The 24,603-nt window shown below is 40.7% G+C and overlaps 1 protein-coding gene across 2 annotated transcripts in view; it reads right to left on the reverse strand.

The window, feature by feature from the left end:
- Positions 1-11,593: 11,593 nt before the first annotated feature.
- The window catches only part of LOC142047095 (uncharacterized), a 190,678-nt gene continuing 177,668 nt past the window's right edge, over positions 11,594-24,603 (reverse strand). For both annotated transcript variants that reach the window (XM_075067779.1, XM_075067778.1), the window contains exon 5: positions 11,594-14,609. In XM_075067779.1, coding sequence (XP_074923880.1) covers positions 14,396-14,609 — 214 coding nt within the window. In that variant the 3' untranslated portion in view covers positions 11,594-14,395. The remainder of the gene's footprint in view (positions 14,610-24,603) is intronic.

Consider the following 24,603-nt stretch of genomic DNA (forward strand, 5'->3'; position numbering starts at 1 on the left):
TTACTGCTTTCTAATCACAAAACCACTCCCAAGAACTGTCTAATAAATGACCTCAACTCTCATTTTTCTGAAGTACACAGACCAGATTAAAGACAGCAACAGATAAACCAGAAGAGAAGTGTGTGTGTGTGTGTGTGTGTGTATGTGTGTGTGCACGCGCGTGCGCGCATGCGCTGTTCATCTCTGGAGTTATAATTACCGAACAAGGCAGATGTGTAAATTAATCCTGCTGGGGCAGGATGTATACATTGCACTAGTCCCTCAAGCAATTCAAGATGTTAACACTGTTTACTTGGCGACACCAGGATTTCATTGGGACATGTTGCCCAGTGAAAATCAGGAAGCACTGACCTGTCGAAAATGATCAATTCAGTTCAACACTATTAAGTAAGTTGAGGTTACTTGTATTATTTTAGCTTTGCAAAGTAATTGGAAAAACCCCACCCTCAGCATTTTGTTGGCTGTTGCATGCTGGAAGAAAAAAACCCTCAGGATATATTGAACTTCCTAAATAACATTGGTAGCTCATCCAAAAATTTAGATATTCGGAGGAGAGGTTTTCAAAGGGATGAGAGTTTCAGAAGCAACGAGGAGCTTAGGATGGCTGTCATACCTCCAGAAACATCACTAAAAAAATGTACCCATTTCACATGATGTAGGTGTGGGCATGCCCTGGGCAGAAGCATGACACTCAGTGGTTTATGAACTGTATAAAATATGGATAACAGTAAAAGAAACTACTCCCTGCATTGTATATGAACTACTGTTGTATTGTACTTGGCAAACAATGCCTGGTCTGGTATATTTTAAACGCTAAATGTAAGTTGGGAACACAATGAGAGGTTTGTAAATAGGACAGACCATTACAATACAGTGCTTCTCATTTGAAAAGTCACTTGTGCAAGAACTGATTATTGACCCATGATGTGTAAATGAATGAAATGCAGAAATTAATATTTGGGTCAACTCATGTACTTTTCAACCATGAAATGAAAAGCTCAATATTCACATTCTAATTCATACATGAAAGCATTGCAGCACTATTACTTGGCTATTGTATTCATTTATTATTGTCTTAATTAATGATACACAGAGTCATATCACTACTGTCAGACTGATGAAAGAGTTGCTATTCCACACTGATGTTTTGACACAGGAATATTCCTTCCTCTTGGCCTTTCTTGTACTGGTAATTATGGGCCAAAATCAGGCCAAGTGTAAGCATGTGAACACTACTATTTGCATAGTGTCTGAATTTAGCTCTAAAGTACTAAAAACGTTCCAGTTGCACATACAGGACTGGTTCCTCTTGACTACGCACATTGGGCCTGAGTCTGATATCACTTACATGGGTTTCATGCCAGCGTGACTCCATTGAATTAGTTGGAATCATTCCAGAAGTACATTAGTGGGCATAAGAAAGAATCAGGCCCATCAGCTGCCTTTATTTACAAGATATATTTATGTTCAGTCCTTTAATCGAAGGGTTCTTTTCCTGTTCCCTGGCATGCAGGAAAGGGTCCATGGGAGCATGTAACTTCTATTGACATTAATGGTAGCTACAGCTTTGTATTGATGGAAGCTCAATGTGCTGCTCCGTTCAGGTTGATTTCTATTACAGTGACTTTAGTGCTCATGAAACATGCCAGATTGGCAACCTCATGGATTCAAGTCCCCTGTTTCTCCATAGAGCAAGTGCAACATGCACAGCAGCAGCAGCAGCACTAGATCATTTCACTGTACCAGTGCAACCATGCCTCCCCTTCCTCCCCTCTCCCAAGTAATGAGGAGGCAACTACCTGAAACAGTGAGAGAGTAGCTGATTATCTATGGCTACCCAATGTTGGACTTTCTGACAAGATTGCCAGAAAGAGTGCCGGCAGTGATCATAGAATCATAGAAGATTAGGGTTGGAAGAGACCTCAGGAGGTCATCTAGTTCAACCTGCTGCTCAAAGCAGGACCAATCTCCAACTAAATCATCTCAGCCAGGGCTTTGTCAAGCCGGGCTTTAAAAAACCTCTAAGGATAGTGATTCCACCACCTCCCTAGGTAACCCATTCCAGTGCTTCACCACCCTCCTAGTGAAATAGTTGTTCCTAATATCCAACCGAGACGTCCCCCACTGCAACTTGAGACCATTGCTCCTCGTTCTGTCATCTGCCATCACTGAGAACAGCAGAGCTCCATCCTCTTTGGAACCCCACTTCAGATGGATGAAGGCTGCTATCAAATCCCCCCTCACTTGTCTTTTCTGCGGACTAAACAAGCCTAGTTCCCTCAGCCTCTCCTTGTAATCTCCTAGCCCCCTAATAATTTTTGTTGCCCTCCACTGGACTCTCTCCAATTTGCCCACATCCCTTCTGTAATGGGAGGCCCAAAACTGGATGCAATACTCCAGATGTAGCCTCACCAGCACCGAACAGAGGGGAATAATCACTTCCCTCAATCTGCTGGCAATGCTCCTACTAATGCAGCGCAATATGCCATTAGCCTTCTTGGCAACAAGGGCACACTGCTGACTCATAACCAGCTTCTCATCCACTGTAATCCCCAGGCCCTCCTCTGCAGAACTGCTGCTTAGCCAGTCAGTCCCCAGCCTGTAGAATGCATGAGATTCTTCCTTCCTAAGTGCAGGACTCTGCACTTATCCTTGTTGAACCTCATCAGATATATTTTGGCCCAATCCTCAAATTTGTCTAGGTCGCTCTGGACAATATCCCTACCCTCCAGTTTATCTACCTCTCCCCCCAGCTTAGTGTCATCTGCGAACTTGTTGAGAGTGCAATTCATCCCATCATCCAGATTATTAATAAAGATGTTGAACAAAACCGGCCCCAGAACCAACCCCTGGGGTACTTCACTTGATACCAGCTGCTAACTAAACATCAAGCCGTTGATCGCTACCCGTTGAGCCCCGACAATCTAGCCAGCTTTCTGTCCGCCTTATAGTCCATTCATCCACTTCATACTTCTTGATGACGGTTTGTGTGATATGGTCAGGGATGTACTGAGCTCACCCCTTCATTTCCAGTTCACTTGGTGCCAAACTTGGCTGGATTTGAATTGGTGACTCAGAGTGAAAAGGCCTTGTAGCTCCTTGCAGAGCCCTTAAGCTATCCTGTCCCTCTCAGGTGGGTTTTTGATATGCAGAAGCTGATGATATGAGAGATTTCTTCATCAAAAGTAAATAGCACCTCCTTTTGAGATTCAGGCACATAGAGGATGCCACGGGAAAAGATGCAAGGTAACCATTACCCAGTATGTCCCTGTGCAGAAGGCAGCCATAATGTGACTGCAAACATTCTGGAGAAAGGGAAGAAGCAAGTGCTTAATACCTTATAGGAGGCAGAATGGGATGGGGACGTGGCCACTTTTCCACCAGCAAGCACTGGGCTGGCACCAGTGGCGGGTGTGTGCGCTATACTTACCCACTCCAGAATGCCCCTAGAGCTACCTCCCACCACCGTATGGTTCTTAGGAGCCACAGAAGAGCCTGGAAGTTATAGGTGTCACTTGACTCAGACTCCCTAAAAACAACAATAATTCAAATACAAAACAGAACCTGAATGCACGCATATTGATTATAAATAGAATTAACAGAGATGGGTTGTACAGAATAATGCAGATAATTCATCGTTGCAAAGCCAGGCAGGTAAATCAGGACTAACACACAGAGCTTCATATGTTTCATGAAATCAACCTACCCTATAACAGATGATAAAATACTATGAATGATGCTAAGAGTCTGACTTAAACCAATCAAGCAAAGAAATACTGAATCAAGGCAGCTGCTATGTACCTGGTCATTATTAACTGTGTTTATTGGAGTCATGCCTGCAATTCTGGGCCTGATTTTGGATCTTCCAAATCACCTCTGTGGCAGTCTGTTGATGCACATCAGTTTTAAAGCCAGTGAATCTGGTTGGGTGAGGCTCCTCCTGATATGGGAGAATCTTTGGACAGTGAAGAGGCATAGCTACTCCATCACCTCTACTCACCAGCATAGAAGGCACATCATCTGGAATAATCTTGGAAATACTTGGCCAGATTGTTAAAGGACAGCCTCTGTTTCTGAGAGTGCAATTTGCCCTTCATGTACGTGTGGCCACAATTTTTTTGCACCCATGGCTAACCTCACCATTTAGTCAGGGAAGTACCCAATTTGCATTTGAACCAGGTATTAATCCATCCAAAATAAGAAGTGTCCACAAAAAACTGGGGTGCAAACCATTCAAATACAATTTTTGCAGGGGTAATTTGTGCAAAAAACAAAACAAAACAAAACAAGGTGGGTAGTAAACCCCTTAAAACCCAGGCATAAAAAGTTTAGCCAAATTTAAAAGAAATCATGAGATGAGAACATGGCCAAAGTGTATGCACACAGATACACTTTTGTCTGCCAGTCCACTAGGGGCACTAGCAACAGTAATTGAGGCTCAGGCCTGCAAAGTGCTAAACATGCTGGTCCTAAGGTCAGCCGTGGCTCCAGGCACCAGTGGTCCAAGCACGTGCCTGGGGTGCCACGCCTCGGGGGGCGCCCTGCTGGTCCCTGCAAGGGCAGCAGTCAGGCAGCCTTCCGCAGCTTGCCTGCAGGAGGTCCGCCAGTCCCGTGGATTCGGCAGCAATTCGGCGGCGGGTACACCGAATCTGCGGGCCCTGGGACCTCCTGCAGGCAAGCCGCTGAAGGCAGCCTGACTGCTGTGCTTCGGGTGGCAAAAAATCTAGTCCTGCCCCTGCCTACAGTGATCAGACAGCAAGTGTGAAAAATTGGGACCGGGGTGTGTGTGTATGGGGGGGGTAATAGGATCCCATATAAAGAAAATCCCCAAATATTGGGACTGTCCCTATAAAATCGGGACATCTGGTCACCGTAGCTGGCCTCAATACAGCAAAGCATTAAAGCACATGCTTAACTTAAAATATATGACCAGCCTATTGACTTTAATGGGTTTACCCAAGTACTGAAAGTTACACACACACATTTAAGTGCTTTCTTGGGCAGGAGGCCTTGTCCCTTGAAGGATCCAGCTCTAGAAGAGCAAGTGTATCAAATACTGCTGCAGAGAAGGAGGTATTGGGTTTGATGATCTTTGATTTTGCTCTGCCTACAGTTGAAGTGCCCTGTGCACTATGTGGCAGCATAATACTAACCTTGGATTGTCTAAATCATGCAACAACATATTATGATGTACAGCCAAAATAAATAACTAAGTGAATATGAAGTGAGCACTCCAGCTGACTCTAAGAGAAGTTGCAGAGTTTCAAAATTAATTTTAATTTTACCTTTAACCCCCTAAAAGAGAATTAATTGCAGAGTTTAAGGCTTTCCAGACATGTTATGGAACATGATGAGGACACACTGAAATAAACACAAACATTTAGATAAAGCCACCATTTTAATTGTATTAATTCTGCCAATTAATGATAATGGAAGATCCGTCCAATTAGCTAAATAGCTAATAGTTTTATCAAGCAGAGGCTGGCAATTTAGAGCAAACAAATTCTTTCTAATTTTATCCTCTTGCACACCAAGATATTTAAAGGATAATGGGGGATCCAATAAAGGATATTGCTCAAATAGAATTACATTTAAATCGCCTAATGGCTTTAAGAGTTTACCCCAATTAACAAATAATAAACTTGAACACGCGGTGATTTCCTGCATAACATCCAGAATCTTGTTTTTTTTTAAAATTATAAATTAACATCTTCTCTGCATGGCTCTACATACAGATAAGCTGAGAAATATCAACTGATTTCCTCCCCTGAAAAATACTGATGTCTCCTAAAACAAAGAGCAAACGGCTCCAGTGCAAGAGCAAAAAGTATCAGGGCAAAGGGACCCGCCTTGTCCAGTGCCACAATATATGAATCAGATACCAACTGTGATCATTTGTTTTATGTGGATTTCAATAAGGAAGACTGACCCATTTAATGTATTTGAGGCCAAATCCTTCTGCTATCTAAATCTGAAATAAGTTAAGGCTATTGAAGAGAATCAAAAGCCTTTTCAAAATCAATAGCTGGAACAAATACCTCATGATCATAATTTTGAGGATAAAAAATCCATTAAAGTGATGCTTTTGATTGCTATTAATGAAGCAGGCTGGAATAAATCCAGATGGATCCATATGGATAATCGAAGTTATTGTTTTCTCACATTTCACGGGGCCAAACTTGGGACCTGCTTCATATGCCAGTGATGGGCACAGTAATTGTTTCCCACTGACTATGACCTGGGCTGACTGGTCCTGGGGATGGTTGGCATGGGCTGAAAAGGAAGGCGCAGGAGAAATGCAGAAGCTCAAGCTTCCTGCCTGCACCACAGATCCCCAAACATTGCTCTTCCTGTGCATGTCCTATGGAGATTATTACAGGCTGCAGGCTGCAGTAACCTCTGAACAGCTGCTGTGGAGGGAAAAAGAGAGTGACACAGAGAGGCACTGGAAAGCTCTGTAGGTTTAGAACAAAAATAATTTCCTCTCTGAGACAGTGGGGGAACAGCTTCTTCAACCAGCCATTTCAAAGCTGTAAGACAGACTGGGTGGGGCATGAGAGGACCCACATCCATTTAAGGTGCTTCGGTGGCTGACTGTCAATCAGCCAGCATGAGCCTGCCCCTCTCCCAGACCTTAGGGGAGACACACAACATTATCTTTCAGAACCCACATGGAACAGAGTTCTGGACACTATGAACTGGGCAAGGCTAGGGGCTGGGTGGGCTGTCTCAGAGGAGGACACATGTAGGCTCTTTGTGGCATGGAAACAGGACAGGCTGTACAGGCCTGCTTGGGCAATATAGCACACACAGAAAGTATCTAAGAATGAATTTTTCATTCAGAGCTGAATAAAGGCATTGTCCTATATGAACTTGGGAGGAACTGGTTTTTCTTTCAATATCAAAACTGAACCCAAACTTAAAAATCTCAAGCAAAGACCCCCTTCTGACACAAAAGCTGGACATCATGTCAGTAAACTTTGTATGAATATCATGTTAGGTCAGAAAGGCACAGAGCTTCAACCTTTATTAACATCCTAAACTGTCTTTGAGTCATACCCTGTCTAAAAGAATATCCCCATCTGCTAACCTACTGACTTCACATTGCGCATCTGAATGTTCTATTTTTTTATTATTAACTTCTACAACAGCAGATTTATAGAGGTGTTTATAAGTCTGCTCTACAAATAAAGGATCATTAATAACAGAACCATCTGCCTCTCTAACAGCTGAAATCATATTTAAAACTTAATCCCATCTTAACCAGCTAATATTTTCCTGTAGCCCCCACCTATGTCCTTTCCCTTGCTTTAGCCACCATTAACCATTATGTACCTATACAGTTAGTGTGGTTTCTATAACAGGCCCTTCTTCTGGGCTGCACTCTGGCTACTTTGCACCTTAGCAGCAGCACAAAGTAGGAGCAGCTCCAGCAGGCTCTTCCCTGTAGAGGCGTAGCCTCAGGTAGCATACAGCTAATAAAACAGCTCCTCTGTCACACCACTCTTTGTGACTGGGGTAGAGATTCCCCTGCCACGGACAGTCCCTGGCTGCCAAAACATTCTCCTCGAACTTCTGGCAGCCAATGGAGATTACTCTGGCTTGAAGGCTCAGCGGCTACACCCTTTGGTGGTAGTTCTCAAGAACTCAGTTGTTGTCATTCATTTTATAATGATGAGTAGTTGTTACAGCTTTTATGGGGTTTGTATGATTATAGCATTTGCTGCTCAACTCATCTTTTCCTTCTTTCCTGTTTCCTTCTCCATGCGACTCGCTCAAGGTCCTGAATGTGCTTGAATTGAACTGGTGGCGGCAGAGCATTCTCAAGACCAGCCTGGAACTAGTGGGGTGGCCACAGCCCTGGGAACACTTGTGTAATGTTGCGAGGCATTTTGTGTGATTTGCAAGCATTCCATTGCTTGAACTGGTATTAGGAACAGCACCATTCTATAGCCTGGGCTAGACGGTGAGTGTGTGTGTGTGTGTATGTGTGGGGGAGAATCATAACCTTACAAAGAAGAAAAAATAGATTTTACAGATGGATGTTTACAAGTGCTAAATTCTGAGGGACTAAATGGCTCAGAGAATATGTAATGGGCTCCAGTCTTTCTCCAATAACTTGCAAGTCCACATATGGCCAAGGTAAGTGTAAGCAAAGGTCTCTATCATATATGGCTGGGTAGTGGCCCTTGTGAAATGAGCAGGAGGCCTTAATCTGATTTGACAGGTATCCATATCACAAACTGTTGACACTCTTGTGGCAGACTTAGCAGAGAGGTGACGGACGGAGGGGTCTTAGAGAATGAACTGCCTTCTCACCCGCCTAGCAGGAATGCCTCCAGAGAAATGATGAGGTAATTTGGCAGGCAGAGTCTTGCATGGCTGTTGCCTGTATTGTGTATGAAAGGAGGGCTTCAGGCTGTCAGTCTAGCACTTTTCATGGCCATTGAATTCATTAACAAGAAAAGTCTTAACTCATGAACCATATCTGCCAAAGGAGAGAGATTTTTCGTTGTACCTCGCCAGAGTAAAGGAAGGGTTATCTCAGTGTCTCTACCAAGGCTAGTTCTTGGCAATGTACCTGACCCTCTGGCTAGTGTGGACTAAGCTACTGTGTTGACAAGCCCTTAGACATTTTTGAATTAATACAGCAATGCCACAATATTGAGGAAATCTGTCTATATATGTCCTACCTATTTTTTAAAAAAAGTGCATAGCTTCTGTTTTAAGTAAATATGATACTTGAAGAATATGCACCCGAAACAGGAGTACCCTGTACTCTTCAACACATTATTCCAAACCCTAAATGTTTCATATTATCAGTTTCAATTTATCAGGTTTATTCATAAAATAAAAACAACAAACTTTTCTTATTAGCCATTTCAATATATATGAACTCCAATATTTATTCACTATGTTCTTTGCACTGCAAATGATTTTTCACCCCTGTGCAGGTGGCCAGCATGAAGCCTCATTCTGAGGATTGAAGTTGAACTTAAGTGCTATACAGGCTTGTGCTGGCCCTCAGCACAGGGTAAATTTCACCCAACATGAACACCATGAGTCCACACAACTTAAAGCAGGGGTTCTCGGGAAATCAGAAAACTAGATTTCTTGGCAATTTTATTAAACAAATTTGTACATTTTCATTCATAGTGACTTTTTGTTCGTTTTCAACTTTGTCTTTGGTGAACTTTTGGAGAGTCATCTGGGAAGAACAAAACCCTCTCATTGTTGAAGTTCAGAGTCTTATCACAGCAGGCCCAGATCACAATTAAATGTACACCTCAAACATTCAAGCAGTAAAAGAAAATGTAACTTGTGTCGAGCTGCCCAGAGGTAGCAATACAGGAGGTACCGGTGAGCATTTTCTGCATCAATAGATCTAGTAGACAGGGATGGTTTAATCAGTCCTGTCCCAAACACCTACAATATACCTGGTTAGGTGATGATAGATTCAGTCCAATAGTTGCTGGCAGGGACTGGTTACAGACCTGATCCTCTTCGCACTTACACCAGCTTTAATCAGGAGTAACTCAGTTTAGATCAGTGGATTTACATTGGCGTGAAATCAGTTATGTGTCTGATCTAAAACCCATTGAAGTATTTCCAAATGACTTCAGCGGGCTTTGGATCAGGCCCTAAATGAGACTGGAATCAGACCAAGATATCCAGAACTGGTTTTGTGTTTGGGAGGGGGTGGGGAAGGCGATTTGGGGAACAGCAAATAGATATTTCCTGTTAAATAGAACAAGAAGGGAAATTGAGAGACACAGAGGTTTCCCAGGAAGCTCAAGGTGTTATTCCCAAAAGAGCTCTCATTCAGTACGAAGCAGCTTATCCTCCACACAATGCAACACTAGACCACAGGCAGTAAATACAATACATTTATACATTCATAGATTCCCCATGATCATGGGAGCCTCTGTGGCTGCAGATGTGGCAAGATGGTGTACACCTACCTTGATAGTAGATTAATTAATTCAAAGATGGCAAATTCCTTAATTTGACCAAATTAACTTCTTTGTGAATCTCGTGACTCTCCTATAAGCCAATATTATTGTGGTGAAACTGGAAGCAGCCTTGCAATCGCTGATGTTTTATTTAGCAAGAGTCATTTTTTTGTAACAAATTAGAATTGTCATTAATTTTTAAGTTATTTGTCTGTGCCGCTAATTCTTCCAGAATCTGCAGTTTTCTCCTGAAGTTTCCTTCACATCTCTGCATACATTTCCTGATAGCAGTTCAGCTTGATCAGGAATAACTTTATTACCCTGCTAAACCACATTCAAGATCTTCAGACTTGAATATGCAGAGATAAAAATCATCTTCTTTACTGTCAAAGAACAACTCACCTACCCCACCCATGTAGAGGCAAAGCTACAAGCTCCAGGACCTGGGGTTTTACAATTACAATGAGCAGGTGTTTTTGGTGATTTTTTTTTTTTTGCTGTTGCAGTTTTTGCCATACCGATCTTCTGTTGGTTTTTTCATCTTGGAGCCATATCAAAAGAGAGAAAATACTGCAATTAAACAGAACCAGTCACAGAGACACAAGGGTACAAGTATGATCTAAAGTGGAAGTTTACCTTTTTGATCTGCACTGTTGATCTCTTATCTGTCTTGTAGATCTCTATTGCATAATCTGAGATGTTGGATAGAACACCCATCAACGTTAATAGAAGTGCCACACGTTGAACAAGTGATAAATGTGCAAAAGATTTGCACTTGGGCCAGAGAAGACTTTTGCCCCATGTCAGAAATTATTATAGGTTCACAGAGCACATATCTAAAGCATCCTACCAGAAGTCACTTGTTCTCCAGATGTTGGCTAACAAACTCTCTTGCACTTGAGCACTTCTGCTCATTGTAACCCAGATACTCAGGGGTAAACACAACAGAGAAACATTGGATTCATAGTGTGGTGCTATATTTCCTCAAAGGTTTCAGGATCCCAAAGACTGCAGAACATTTCAGTCATTAAAATGTAATAAATCTGGTGAAATTTCAAATGTTTTTTTTACTTTACCATGGAGTTCAGTCTCCTGAAACTTTTTGTGAGATAGAGGATTATAAATTCCAGGGTCCAGCCAAACTCTAACTAAGGTAATTACACTCAGCCTATTTAACATTCTCCAGCAGTTTCAACTGGACATGGTAATCTTCACTTCCTGCATAAAACTGCTGTGTAGTATTGCTGTGCATTATTCAGCATTTGCACATTTCACCGGTGGATGAAGTGATCTTCATGTGTTGTTTCTGTATCACATTTATGTTGGTAAAGTACTTTCGGGTCCTTTGGAGATGAAAGAAGCTATATCCAGGGAATACTGTTATAATAATCCTCTGCTATGATCTACTTCAGTGGGAAGATAAAAACAATGTGTTCTGTTTTGTTCATGTAACTTATTTTAATATAAAATAGAATTACAGCACTCCCCCAGGGTGTAAGTTATTGTGTAATTTTACACCTCCATACCTAGATGAGTGTTGGCATTCAATCTACATACCCACCATGCCCACAACTGCATACATCCTATTGTGGCTAAGTACATAATAATTCATATTTGTAATATTCAGAGACAGATTCAAATCAGTTGTGCAAGTCTTTTTATTTCACAGCAAAGTAAAAATAAACGATAGCAAAACAAGTATATAGTAAACACTAATACTCAGCTAAATTACAGAATGTATCTTCTATCAGATTACATATAATAGTGCATATTTTGTCACTTTACTCCTATTACTCCTGTTCCTGCCCTCACCTAAATATTGCCATTGTAAAGCAATCTTCCTTCTGCCAGGGAGCTGGCAATAGATGGAATTCCTCTGCTGGAGACACTCAGAATAAGTAGGAAGTTCAAATAGGCATGAGAATGGTACAGCTTGTCACTATATTGCATGCAGGGAAACTAGGAAAAGCTCAGCAAAGTACTAAAAGTTATATTCCAAAATAACAGCAATGAGGTCACCATAGTGCTGGTCTTAACCAGTTTCAGAAGAAGTAGAAGAATCACTTACAGGGATGCCAGTTTCATAACTTTCCATCCTACCCTGCAACCATGTGGATCTGCCCCTGATGCTTGTTCTTCTCAAGGCATGTCATTCACCTTAATGTGGCTCATGCTGTCTCACATGCTCTCTCTTCCTAGCTGTCACCCTTAGCCCAATGCTTTGGCTGCCAAGGGCAAGGGGCACCATGTGCAGCCAAATGGTTCAAACGTGCTTGGGACCAGCCTGGTGTCACCACTTGATAAGTACCTCCAGCAACTTCAACTTTGCACCAAGGACTGATGTTCCCTTTATATACTTGCTGCTTGCAAAATGTCATTTTTCAAAACTTCAAGATGTTTTTGATAGATGTGTTTGTCAAAAAGTGGTCAGAAGGATGCTCACACCAATGCTGAGGAAATATGGAATGTCTGCGGATTTAATATTTATGGCAAATGCACTATATACATCACCTAAAACAGTGATCTGAACCTGTACCGGAATGACAAGCCCTTTGAAGTGCAAGTCAGACTGCACCGGGGTCAGCTCTCAGTCCACTGCTGTTTATTATATTGATGGCCTATGTCAGCAGGAAGAAACCAATGCGAAAAGGTGAGAAGCTGCTATACTCAGATGATATAGCAATAAGGGCATCCTCAAAAGAAGACCTAGAGGAAAAAGTAAATCAGTGGTATGACCAGCTAAGCAGGCATGGGATGAAAATGAACATGACTAAGGCTGAGGTCATGTGAGTCAGTAGAGTTGCCACAGGGAAACTGGATATAGAGATTAATGGACCATGACTAAACCAGAGTGATCAGTTCAAGTACCTTGGTGGCTGGGTTATGGAAGACAGCAAGCTTGAATGTGAGCTGCAGTCCAGACTGGAGAGCGCTGGATGAGTGTGGAATAACATCCTAGATATTGCTTATGATAAGCATACGGCACTGACAGTGAGATTCCAAGTGTACTCCACAACGCTGTATGGTGCAGAAGCATGGTAAGATACAGCAGGTTCAATGCCAACAGGTGTTTGAGATGAGCTGTCTTTGCATAATAAAAAGTTACATGAAGGGAGAGATTTAGAAATGAAAGCATCAGGATGGAAGTCAATGTCCATGATGTGGCTGACAAAATCCAGGATGTGCAACTTTTCTGGTTTGGACATGTGCAGAGGATGAATGAAGAGGATTTTGGGATGGGACAGGGTGGTTGGAAAGAGATCCTGAGAAAAGCTGAGGCAGCGATGGATGGATTGCATCAAAGAAGATGGCAAGCAAGTGGACTTTAGTGTTGCCCCGGACAGAAGAAGATGGCAGATGCTTGGATGATGACTCGACCTCAAGTGATGAGATGAGAAGAAACAGAAGAAGTGAGTGTCAAAATCTCCCTAAAAATAAAAATAAAAAAGAATAACATCCCCCACGGCTTTGTGATTTTATGCCATTTGCCCAATCAGAAATGGCTAAGCTCATTTAAATATATTTTTATTTATTTACTTCTTTAAAAATGCACCTGGCCTGACAACACAAGGGCTACGTTGCTTCCTGATGTGATTTCAAATGGCTGAGAAATTAAAACATTGAAAAACGGGGTTTATAATGGAAATGCTGACAGACTATTAACTATAGCAGTGCTGCACTAATAAATGGAATGGCCTGTCATAATCTCTAGTTCATAAATATGCAAATACAAGGCAGACGATTTGCTCCATAGGATGTCTCTATAATTTTAACTGACCTTTACTGATACTAAATGAGCTTGTTGCTTCTGTTTTTGTGTATTAAATATAAAGTACAGGGAATCCTGCCTTTCTTCCTACAAGGCCTACTCCGGTTTCCACTGAATTCAGTGGGAACACTGCCATTGTCTTCAACTGAAGCAGGACGTTTCCTAAAACATATAGTTTAAATGGCTAAGCATTAAACTAAACTCTTGCCCGTGTTTAATTCTGTTCACATTTGTGTTAATTATGATTGCATTAATTTTCATTTAAATTAAGCACCTATTTTCCCCATGTGTCAAAGAGTCTGACCTGCCAAAAAACACTCACCCTTTGGTGGAAAACAGGCCATCAACATAATGACATAAAATTGAATTTTATCCAGTTTCCTGCTTTGGACCAAATGTAGGTAAATCCAGTGACTTAATATTTAATAATCTAAATGTAATTTGTTTTGTGTCTTTCATCACACAGTAAAGAATTGGACGAAAGCAGTTTTGCAGATTGGCCCCCTAATTATTTTAAGCTATTCATCCTGGTATCTGTCCCATTGATGCTCAGCCAAACTGCCAGCAGGGGAGAGATCTGTCCAATCCAGGAACTAAATGAGTCACTGAGAGTCAATCTGTTTTTTCCCTTGCTGCTGGGGTTTCCTTGGGTCCCGGTCTTGCTCTGCTTCAGTCATACACACAGCTTCAGGCCGAAACCTTCTTTGGCTTTGACTGCCTCCTGTTTCCCCACCTCTGCTCTGCTCATCACAGCTGTTGATGGGTTCTGACCGGCTGGCCACAGAAGACCAGTGCCTCGATCACATTGTTCTATAGTTCTTGCTCTGACGGAAAATGAAGACATCTTGGCCTCGTTGTATTTGCTGCTGCAGTAATACAATACATATCTAGAAGGAAAGCAAAACACATGTACAAAATCTGTCATTTGGGTTAGATGCTAATTTATCTGTCTTAAGTTCTGGGAACAATATTTGTACTTTTCCCAGAGAACTCAGTTAAGTTCCATAGAAACTGAATACTAATATGACTTTTTACAGCATGGAAAACAAATATGAAACAGAGAAAAAAACACACTTGTGAGAAATATTAGCTGCATTAAACTATCTGACAATACTGTAAATGTAATTTCTAAACTGGAATATTTAGCTCCTAACTGTATTCACTAAAAAGCAAATTGCTCGATTCCTCCCTTTTAGGGTCAGGATTCAATTACACAAAAATATGCAGACAACTTAAAGACTGCATGTAAGATTAAGATAACTGGTATTTCATGGCAAATGATTAAACTAGCTGACACAGTTTTATCCTGAACTTTGCCATTAAGACTGACATTTTTATGCAACGTACATTGTAGTCTGCTGGTAATCTAAATTGCAGTATGTCTTTCTTCTTTCAAGGGCTTTAAATAGCAAAGAACTGGTCTTCTTTACCCTTATTGCAAATGTACAGGAAATATGTCTACGCTGTAACAAGATGAACTGTCTATGACTGGAGTGTACTTGGCTAACTATAGAACCTGGTGGTTCTTATCCACCATATAAACAGCCCAAAGAAACAGCAAACACACACACTCAGATCTGCCGCACGTATGGGAATGAGGACATTTATACAGCTCTAAATGGGATGAGAACATGTCCTCTGCACAGCAAGTCAAAATAGAAAAAGTGGCAAAAGTCTCTTACCACAAGTATAAGTATTTCTTTAATACAGTTGTAAGCAACTCTATACTTTACTGTCGTATGTATTAATACCATTGTTCAGGCTTTCTTTTCCTTACTGGCAGGGAGCTATAGGAATGAATCTGTTAGAAAATGTAACAACAACGTAGGATCATGGGAACTGCCATTCTGGATAAGAACATATCCTAGTCCCATATCCTGTCTGTGTTAATAGCCAGTATCACATAACCAAAACAATTATTGGTACTGTAGAATGACCTACCTGTAGGAGACATTTCCTTCCCAATCCCCAGGTAGTCAGGCCTAGATCCTCCCACTGCAAGTTAGACACCTCCTTGGAGGAACCTGGCTTATGCTCTCCATCTGAGGCTTTATGAAATGTTCATGCATGTAGCATAGTTTGCTTTCTCCTATGTGCTGACATGGTGATAAAAATCTCTGCTCACTGAAGTGGGTAATAAAGGTCTCTGGAGGACAGTATACTCAACTGTTTGGGTCAGTTTCTCCGCTGGAATATGTTGTGGAAACTCCACTGAAGTCAATGGAGCTGTGCCCATTTATTCCAGCAGAGAATTTGGCGCCTTATGTTTAGTGCAGGATTCTCAGAGGTTTATGCATGACAAGAATTCTATGGCAATGTTGCTGGATTCCTTGTCAGTTATAAATAATTGAGTAAGATTAAGGACTCACTTTTACATCTTGGATTTTATATTAGTTCTAATACAGAACATAAACCACTGGTTTTACAAAGCAACTTCCACCAGAGGGAAAAATATAGCTTTATACAGTAACACCAATTTTATAAAAGGATGACTTTTAATCAAAAGAAATTTACATGAAAACAGTTTCATCGTTTGAGAACTTATACAAATGCAGGACAATGTGACTCAACCTGATTCTCAGAAAATCAAACCATATGACCATCTGATAAATTGTGTTACTCAAAATTTCTCATCTCTCACATGTAGAAATGTCTCAGCTTTTAAATACTGTGTAGATGATATAGCAACTTTCACTTTTCTTTCTACATTTCAAACCTTGAAAAACTTTCATAATAGTTAATATGAACCATCTAGCATTTCCTTTTCCAACATGTTACACTGATCATTCATTAACTATTAAAAATGAAGATAACTGTCATGAATTTTGATATAACTCAAAGACTTAGAAAGGATATACAAACAACTCACTCACTCGAGTAACTTTTAGATTACATATGAGGGCACATCCACACTTTTCTTTATTGTCAAATGCAATGCATCACTCAATTATCCATCCGTTATTAGAATATTTTCTTTCACTCCTTGGCACTAGTAGTTTGGGTTTTCTCTGCTACCCAGCACAAAAGCGTTCCAACCACTTCATAGTATATAGGCCTGATTTGGTCCCAGAGTAATTCCATTGATTTTGGAGATCAAAATCTTACCTAAGACACTACAAAGGTTTATCTCTAAGAGCTTTTGCCTGAATAGTTCTGCTTACATGTATATGTCCTTATCTTAGTGTGAAAGCATATGTGAAGAGAATGATAAATGTGTAGGTCTTAATTGACATGGGAGTGGTGTTTTTGGGCTCATCATAAAAATTGGCATTCTTTATTATTTATACAGTAATGTAGGTAGTTTAGGTGTACCGAGCTCTTAAAAATATAAGAAGACAGCTACTCTCCCGAGAAAGCTCGCCATCAAAATCAGACATTACACTGAGAGTAACAACACTAGATAATAGTGTAAGCAGTTAGGAAGGGAAGGAGCAAGATGGTTACAACAGATAAAGATTATGGATGAATTTTACTCCCCGTCACACTGCTGTGCATTGAGAATAATGCCAAGATCAGAATTTGACTCAGTTCGATTTGCTTTTTACATTTGCTTCTATATATCTTGTCAAGTCCATACTTCTAGGTTCACTTTAAACATTTTTCAATTTCACAGGCTGGGCATGGATTTAATGAAGGCTTGATTCTGCACCACTCGGAGTTTGGCTAGGGACTGCAATGAGAGTGGATCAGCCTCTTAAAGCCAGCTGTCCCGCTTCGGTAGGGACAATCCCTTTTTAAAAAACAAAAATGAACTTTTTCTCATTCCATTGATCCAGAAAGATCTCCCATTACAAAGGACTCAGCAGAGTTAACAGTTGCTTCTCTATTTGTCCTCCCAAGTATTCCTATTTATAAAATATAAATGTGGATGAGGTACATATTGCAAATCTGAACACAGGGAAACCCTCTGATCACCATATAACTGACAAGTGTAAGTTCCACAGAGGAGTTTATATGATCACTTGTTCTACAATGGGTAAAACCTGTTGGTGGGATAATTGATAACATTCACTCTTTCAGTTTCTTCTCCAGGGAGTTGTAGAGAGTGGGATTTAAATGTTTCAATAGCTGTAGCAGAGGGTGAGATCCTGTAGGAAGAATAAAAGAGGAAGACCTAGAAACAGATAGGAAAATGGTAGAAACAAAGGAAACTGGTAAGAAGTGGGGAGTCATGAGGAACTGAACATTATCAGAGAAACAGAGTTGAGAGAGTGCAACAGCAAGATTAATACTGTGTACATCTACAGTGCCATCCATCCAAGGATCTCCAAGTACACTGCTACCTCGATATAACGTCCCCCGATATAACACAAATTTGGATATATCATGGTAAAGCAGTGCTCCAGGGGTGAGAGGGTGCGCACTCCAGTGGATCAAAGCAAGTTCAATATAACACAGTTTCACCTATAACGCGGTAAGATTTTTTGGCTCCCAAGGACAGCGTTATATTGAGGTAGAGGTGTACTGTAAGTACGGAATTAAGCCCATTTTACACTGGGACAGTGAGTCAGCAGCAGACCAAGGAAGAGAACCAAGCGCTTTTGATGTATAGTCCTGTATTCTAACCAGTGGATGCACTAATTCAGAGTTGGTGCGGGAGTTGTAGCCCATTTCCTCCAGCCCTTTTGGCTGAGGTCCATTTGGCCAAAGGACTTGAAACATAGATTACATGAAGTTTTGTAAAGCAATTACTGAATTTTTAAAATCCCCTTAATTGCATTCTAAATACATTTCCATAAAAATCAAAGTACTCTTCCTTTTTGTGAGAACTTTGTTTATTCCATAAAACATTACAACATTTTGAAAAGCTCCAGAAAATTTTAAGAGAGAAAACCTTTTGATCTAAAAATCCAGGATTGAAGAATCAGCGGGGAATTCAAGAAGAATTATGTCCTCCCAAAGTAGTAAACATATGGAATAATTTGAGTTTAAGAGAGTTAGACATTTTTATAGAATGAAAGGAGGAACTGAAAGATACAATGACTAAGGAGGGCACTGGGTCTGACTTTCTGTTCCAAGTAGCTTATTCCTTATAGATTTTTATGGCTCTCCTAGCCCCAATATTAAACACTTGACCTTTTTGTCAAATACTATTTTAGATTATTAGACTGGATGATTAGTTACTAAATATATGGTCTACAATAAATAGGAAATTGTTCAGCACAATGCTTCAACCTCAGTTTTTTCAGGTATTGCTCCCTTGATATTTAACGTTAGAACATCAAATCCCCTTACATTAGCATTACTTAACCAGTTTGATGCCCAGAAGCTGCACAAGGTTTTCATATGTGACACATAGATTTCTCATGGGGCACTATCCTGAATGCCCCAAATCAATGGTTTAAAGCATACATCACCCCGGGAAGATAGGCTGCGTAAGGAAGAAAAAGCAGCCCAATTAGCAATCACTATGGTACATGTTTAGGAGAGGACCCCATGGAGTCCACAAGACATTTATAATGTACAAATCTAGCGCTAATGCAGCAAGACATTTTCAGATTGTGGGAACTAATTCCCCATTACTAACAAATGTCAGAATTAGGTTTTTTGAAACAGATATTGGACCTGATTTACACTGGTGTGAGAGTTGAATCAGGCCCATTAGCTTTAATATTGTAAGACCGGTTGCTCTAAGTCTTAACACAGATTATCCCTTATTTATTACAGGATAGTTATTGTCAGTCCAAATACCACTTCGGGGCTTTCTGCTGGTGTCATTACTCATGTGAGTAGTTCCACTGGAGTGAATGAGCTGCAGGATTGGTCCCAATATTTGCAGTGCTAGAATTTATATCTTTCTTGTTAATTATCCACCAGGGTGATGGATGCAGCCTATGTGCAAACCAAATAACATTACTCTTCCTCCTGCAGGAAGTTTAATTTATTAGCAATTAAAACTGATGTAGAAGAAATAGGAGAAACCACTTAAAAGTCCAGCCTTCAAAAATCATGCAGTGACTGAATGGTTTGTGGACAGTCAATCTCAGCTAAAAGCACTACAATGTTTACGTAACTGCTGCACAGTCTTGTTTTTAATAAAAGTTACCAATGCTGGGATTATTCCAGTGTAATTAAATCATGGTTTAGTGAGCAATTACTTCCAAAGTAAACTGCTGAAACCTGCTGTACTCCAATTGTTGCCAAATCCAGTTCCTCCTCATTCTCTTCTTCCCAGTTGCTATTAGTTGCTCTAAATTCTGGTACGTAGGCCTAGTTGTAGTGTTATTAAGTGTGAGGAGATAAGGTTTGACAGTTAGCCTGGAATTCAGTGAGTGGTTCGATGTAGCTCAGCATAATCTTCCATAACTAGGATCTGACTGTGGACTTTGTGGATCAGATTATTGGATGGCATAACTCCACTGAAGATTGCTGGGACTGAGGATGGAAAACTCACTTCTCATAGGAATGTGGCCGGGTTGGTCTGTTTCTCCCTTTATAAAAACAGGTGATACATATGAAAAGGGGGAGGTACGTTCAAGAGAGTTTTACACAGATGACTGAATTTGTCACCACTCCCCCCTCAATGATCCATTTCAATAATTTGTTATCCACGTGATTCAAAACAGGATTTCTGGAGTAGCATGTGGATTTGCACAAAGTTGTACAGAAGTAAATATAGCTGGCACAGCCAGTGAGGTAATAAATATCTACTGCTAAAGGGTCATAATAAAAAGTAATATCTCACACTTATATTGCGCTTTGCTCTTTTCAAAACACTGTATGAACACTGACCATGCCTGACAGGTAGGTATGTATGACCTATATTTTATAAAGGGAGAAACAGACCCACACAGCCACATTTGATTTGGAGTTACATCAGGGATGGATTTGACTTGGAGAGGTTAAAGTCAAGGGAGTTACTCTGGATTTACAATTTACGCTAGTGTAATTGATATCAGAATATAGCCCCCATCTTCAAGATGCTAATTCCACACTGCTGTCTCACACTGTGGGCTTTTCAGCTACAAGGAGTAATTTATCAAATGTAATATATGAGTATGTATGTTTAGCCAACTAGACTCATGGATAAATTTGCCTCCTTCTGTTTATGTGCATAAATGGATAACAGCTTAGGTTAGTGCCTGAGAATAGCTCAGGAAACATATCTTACTTAGGTATGGAACAAAACCATACCAAAATCTGATATAAAATCATTCTAGCCTTCTGCCAAAAGTTATGTTTTAGCAATAGCCCTGTTTTGCTATGGTTCACTATGTTTTCCATTACATCTAGCACAAAGGATAACGCAGGCTACATTTTCTTATGACTCAGGCAACTAGTCTAGAAATCCAGTGGCTCAGCTTTCTCAACTAGGCTCTTCAAGTCTGCATTTTAACCAGACATATCCCAGGCACCATCTGTCCATCTGTGCAAATGTCAGCACAGTCATTCCACTACAGTCAGGATGTCTTGAGAAAACAGTTAGTCACATTGAAAAATTTAATCTCCTTGATCATACAGTTCTAGTGATAATTAAAACATTTTTATAACTCTAGGAAAACTAGAACATATGCAGATAATGACACAAATGACACTCATGAAGCGCCAGTGTGCTATAAATATAGGTGTTCAGTTATTGGCAAAAGAACTATTTGTTATATTTTGAAAGCAGATAAATAACAAATAAGAATTTCAGTTTTTGCAAAATTACAAAACCCAAAACTCTATATGCATTAACCAATTGATGTTTCTAACCCATTTGCACCCCGTTCAGCTACAGTTTCTAGCTGCATATTTACATTGCAATCTACTCAACAAATATAAGAGGGACTTCACTAGTTTGCTACATCAGTATCCAGCATCACTTCATGTATGTCATTTACAGCTGGCAGAATTCAAATCTCTCCAGTAATGGTACATTAGTTTTACATGTACCATGGTGATCCTGGAGTAAATTCTATATGAAGATTCATCTTAGAGAATGGAAAAGCAGCTCCAACATAGTATTAGACCTCACAAATGCAGATAAAAAAATAACCAAGCAACCAAAAATAGCCCCTACAACAAACAAACAGACAACACTTTGGGCCTGTTTCTGATTTCACTTAGAGTGGCTTTACACCAGTGCAATTCACTGGTTATTCCCAGATTATACCAGTGTGAGATCAGAATCAGAGCTTTTGGGTTCATCTATAATAGGCATATGTTTCCTCTACTGATTTCTCTTTATTTCCCTAAGTTTCACTTAATGACATGAAAAAAACAAAGTACATATAACTTTTTGTTTTAGCATTTGATGCAAGAGAACATAAGGTTCAAAGAATATTGCCAAGATTCTGGAATGCCTCTCAAAGAGCTTGGTAATAGGTCAAGGCTGGAAGGGCTAAACATATTGACTTCATTGCTAGCATCCTGCAAACATGGGTTTTCTGACCCTTTCTCAAGAAACTACCTCTTGACATGAATGTCACTAACTAATTGGCTGATCTTTAACCTCCTTTTTCTGCAAGAGATCATTGAGATGGTAGTGGGGGGCCAACTTCAAGGGCGTCTAACATTCTCCACTTTTATGAACACGAACAAGGTTTCAGACCTGAATGATGCAGTGATGGGCACTGATAATCTCTGCATGGAAATGGAGAAAAGTCAGATGTCCTTGCTAATACTGTTGTATCTTGCAGTGGCCTTCAATGCTGTTTACCATGTGGTGCTCTTGACATGGCAAAGGGAGGAAAGAATGGTAGTTCTGCTAATTTCCATTAAGAAGTTCCCAGAAGCTGGTAATAGGTAACTAATTTTCCTTCCCAAGGGCTTTCAGGTCTTTCCTACACTGGTCACAGTTCAGACTACAGACTGTGAGTAGTCTGTGCTGCGCTGTAACTCCCCCATGTGGGTGCAAACAAAAAGATTCCTACTTTGCTTTACTGTATTCCTCTTCAAACAGGACTACATTAATGTGAACTAGGAACCTTTCAATTCATGCCCAAAGCATCCACATGGGAGGGTTACAGGGTAGCACTTTGGTGCACACTGCTACTCATGCCCTTGTAATTTGAACTTTGGGGCAGTGTAGACATGCCCTCAGTTGTGCAGTACCACAGTGCTGGCACCCCTCTTGTTCAAAACATATCTGTGATATGGGAATCGGTATGCGCTACAGTGTCATCAATCTCCTGATGACACCAAACTCTTCTGAAACCAAACACTACAGCTTCCTTGTGTCTGGCAGAAATAAGGTGTAGATGCAAGCCAGTTGGCCCAGGCTCTTTCTAGATAACATGAAGGTGATGCTGATTGGCAAGAGAAAGTTGTTGAAGAAACTGACAAAATCTGTGCCTTGCATGGTGACAGGTTTCAGAGTGGTAGCTGCATTAGTCTGTATCAGCAAAAACAACGAGGAGTCTTTGTGGCACCTTTGAGACTAACAAATTCATTTGGGCATAAACTTTCTGGGTTCTAGCCCACAAAAGCTTATGCCCAAATGAATTTGTTAGTCTCAAAGGTGCCACAAGGACTCCTCATTGTTTTGACAAAACCTGTGACTGCTTTTGAAGCTGAGGCTGACTACCACGGTTAAGCAGGTCACAGCCTAGGGTTCCAGTTATACTCATCTCTACCCATCTAGCAAAGTGGCCCCAAATGCCTTTTTTCACCATCTGCAGCTGGCCAAGGAATTGAGTCTTTTGCCTTCATCACATTCATCTATATCTTCATTATCTCTTGGCTAGATGGCGGCAATGTGATTTACCTGAGAGCACTGATGACGGCCTCTTAGAAGCTTCAGCCAGTGCAGCATATGGCTGCCTGTTTTGTGAGCAGGGTACATTTAACAAGAGCAAATTACATCTGTGCTCCACACTTTGCACTAGCTGCCAGAAACATGTCTAAGTATGTCTACGGCCAAGCCTGGCCCCATTCAGGTAAAGTGCATAAGATCAACCTCCTTGTCCTGAGCTAACTCTTGGCTATGTTACCATAACCTTCCACCTATTGAGAAGGTTTTCCCACCTGGGCCCCATAAAGATGGGGTGCTGTGAGGGACTATAAAGTTTTTGGTAAATAATAGGAAGAACCAAAATGTGGTCTATAGGGGGAGGGATAGCTCAGTGGTTTGAGCATTGGCCTACTAAACTCAGGGATCTGAGCTCAATCCTTGAGGGGGCCATTTAGGGGTCTGGGGTAAAATTAGTACTTGGTCCTGCTAGTGAAGGCAGAGGGCTGGACTTGATGAGCTTTCAAGGTCCCTTCCAGTTCTATGAGATAGGTATATCTCCATATTATAGGCCAGTTCTTAAGGTATCCACTGAAGACACTAGCAACATTTATGTGGATTGTACAGCCTTAAATTACCACAAAGGGAGTGATACTTCCCTCCAAAAAAGGAAATTTATAATTCTGCAATTTATTAAATCATCTTCTCATATATGCAAATAAATAAAATCTCCCTTACACCCCCTTGAGAAGCACAAAAGATATGCAGCAGAAGCAAGAGAAATGCACACGTTTCATGCAGGAACAAAGAGTATTAATACTAAGAGCATTAAGAAAGAGGAAGAAAATACTTTAGAAAAAATTCTGATAGTGCTCATGTTCCAAAGAGAGAACTATGAGTTCCCTAGTCATTACTGGGGAATTTTTCATGACTATAGTTGACTATAGCTTAGTTGACTTTAGCTTAATTAACTATAGTTTAATTTGTTCCAGAGCTTGCCAGGGCTGAGCCCCGGCAGCTCTAGGCTTGGCAGTTCGTAGCCCCAACACCTCTGAGCTTTTCATGTCAGTTCTGAAAGTAAAAAAATTGCTTGAGCCCCAGCACCTAATTGCTTGAGCCCTGACATCTGTTTCATTCCAAATTAAGCACTGTCTATATAGCGCCATTCATGAAACAATGATCCAGTTCTGTGTGAATAGCAAGGATCTTATGGCTTTCTGATTTATTGA

Source organism: Chelonoidis abingdonii, chromosome 7 (assembly GCF_003597395.2).
Source record: "Chelonoidis abingdonii isolate Lonesome George chromosome 7, CheloAbing_2.0, whole genome shotgun sequence".
NCBI classification, from domain to species: Eukaryota; Metazoa; Chordata; order Testudines; family Testudinidae; genus Chelonoidis; species Chelonoidis abingdonii.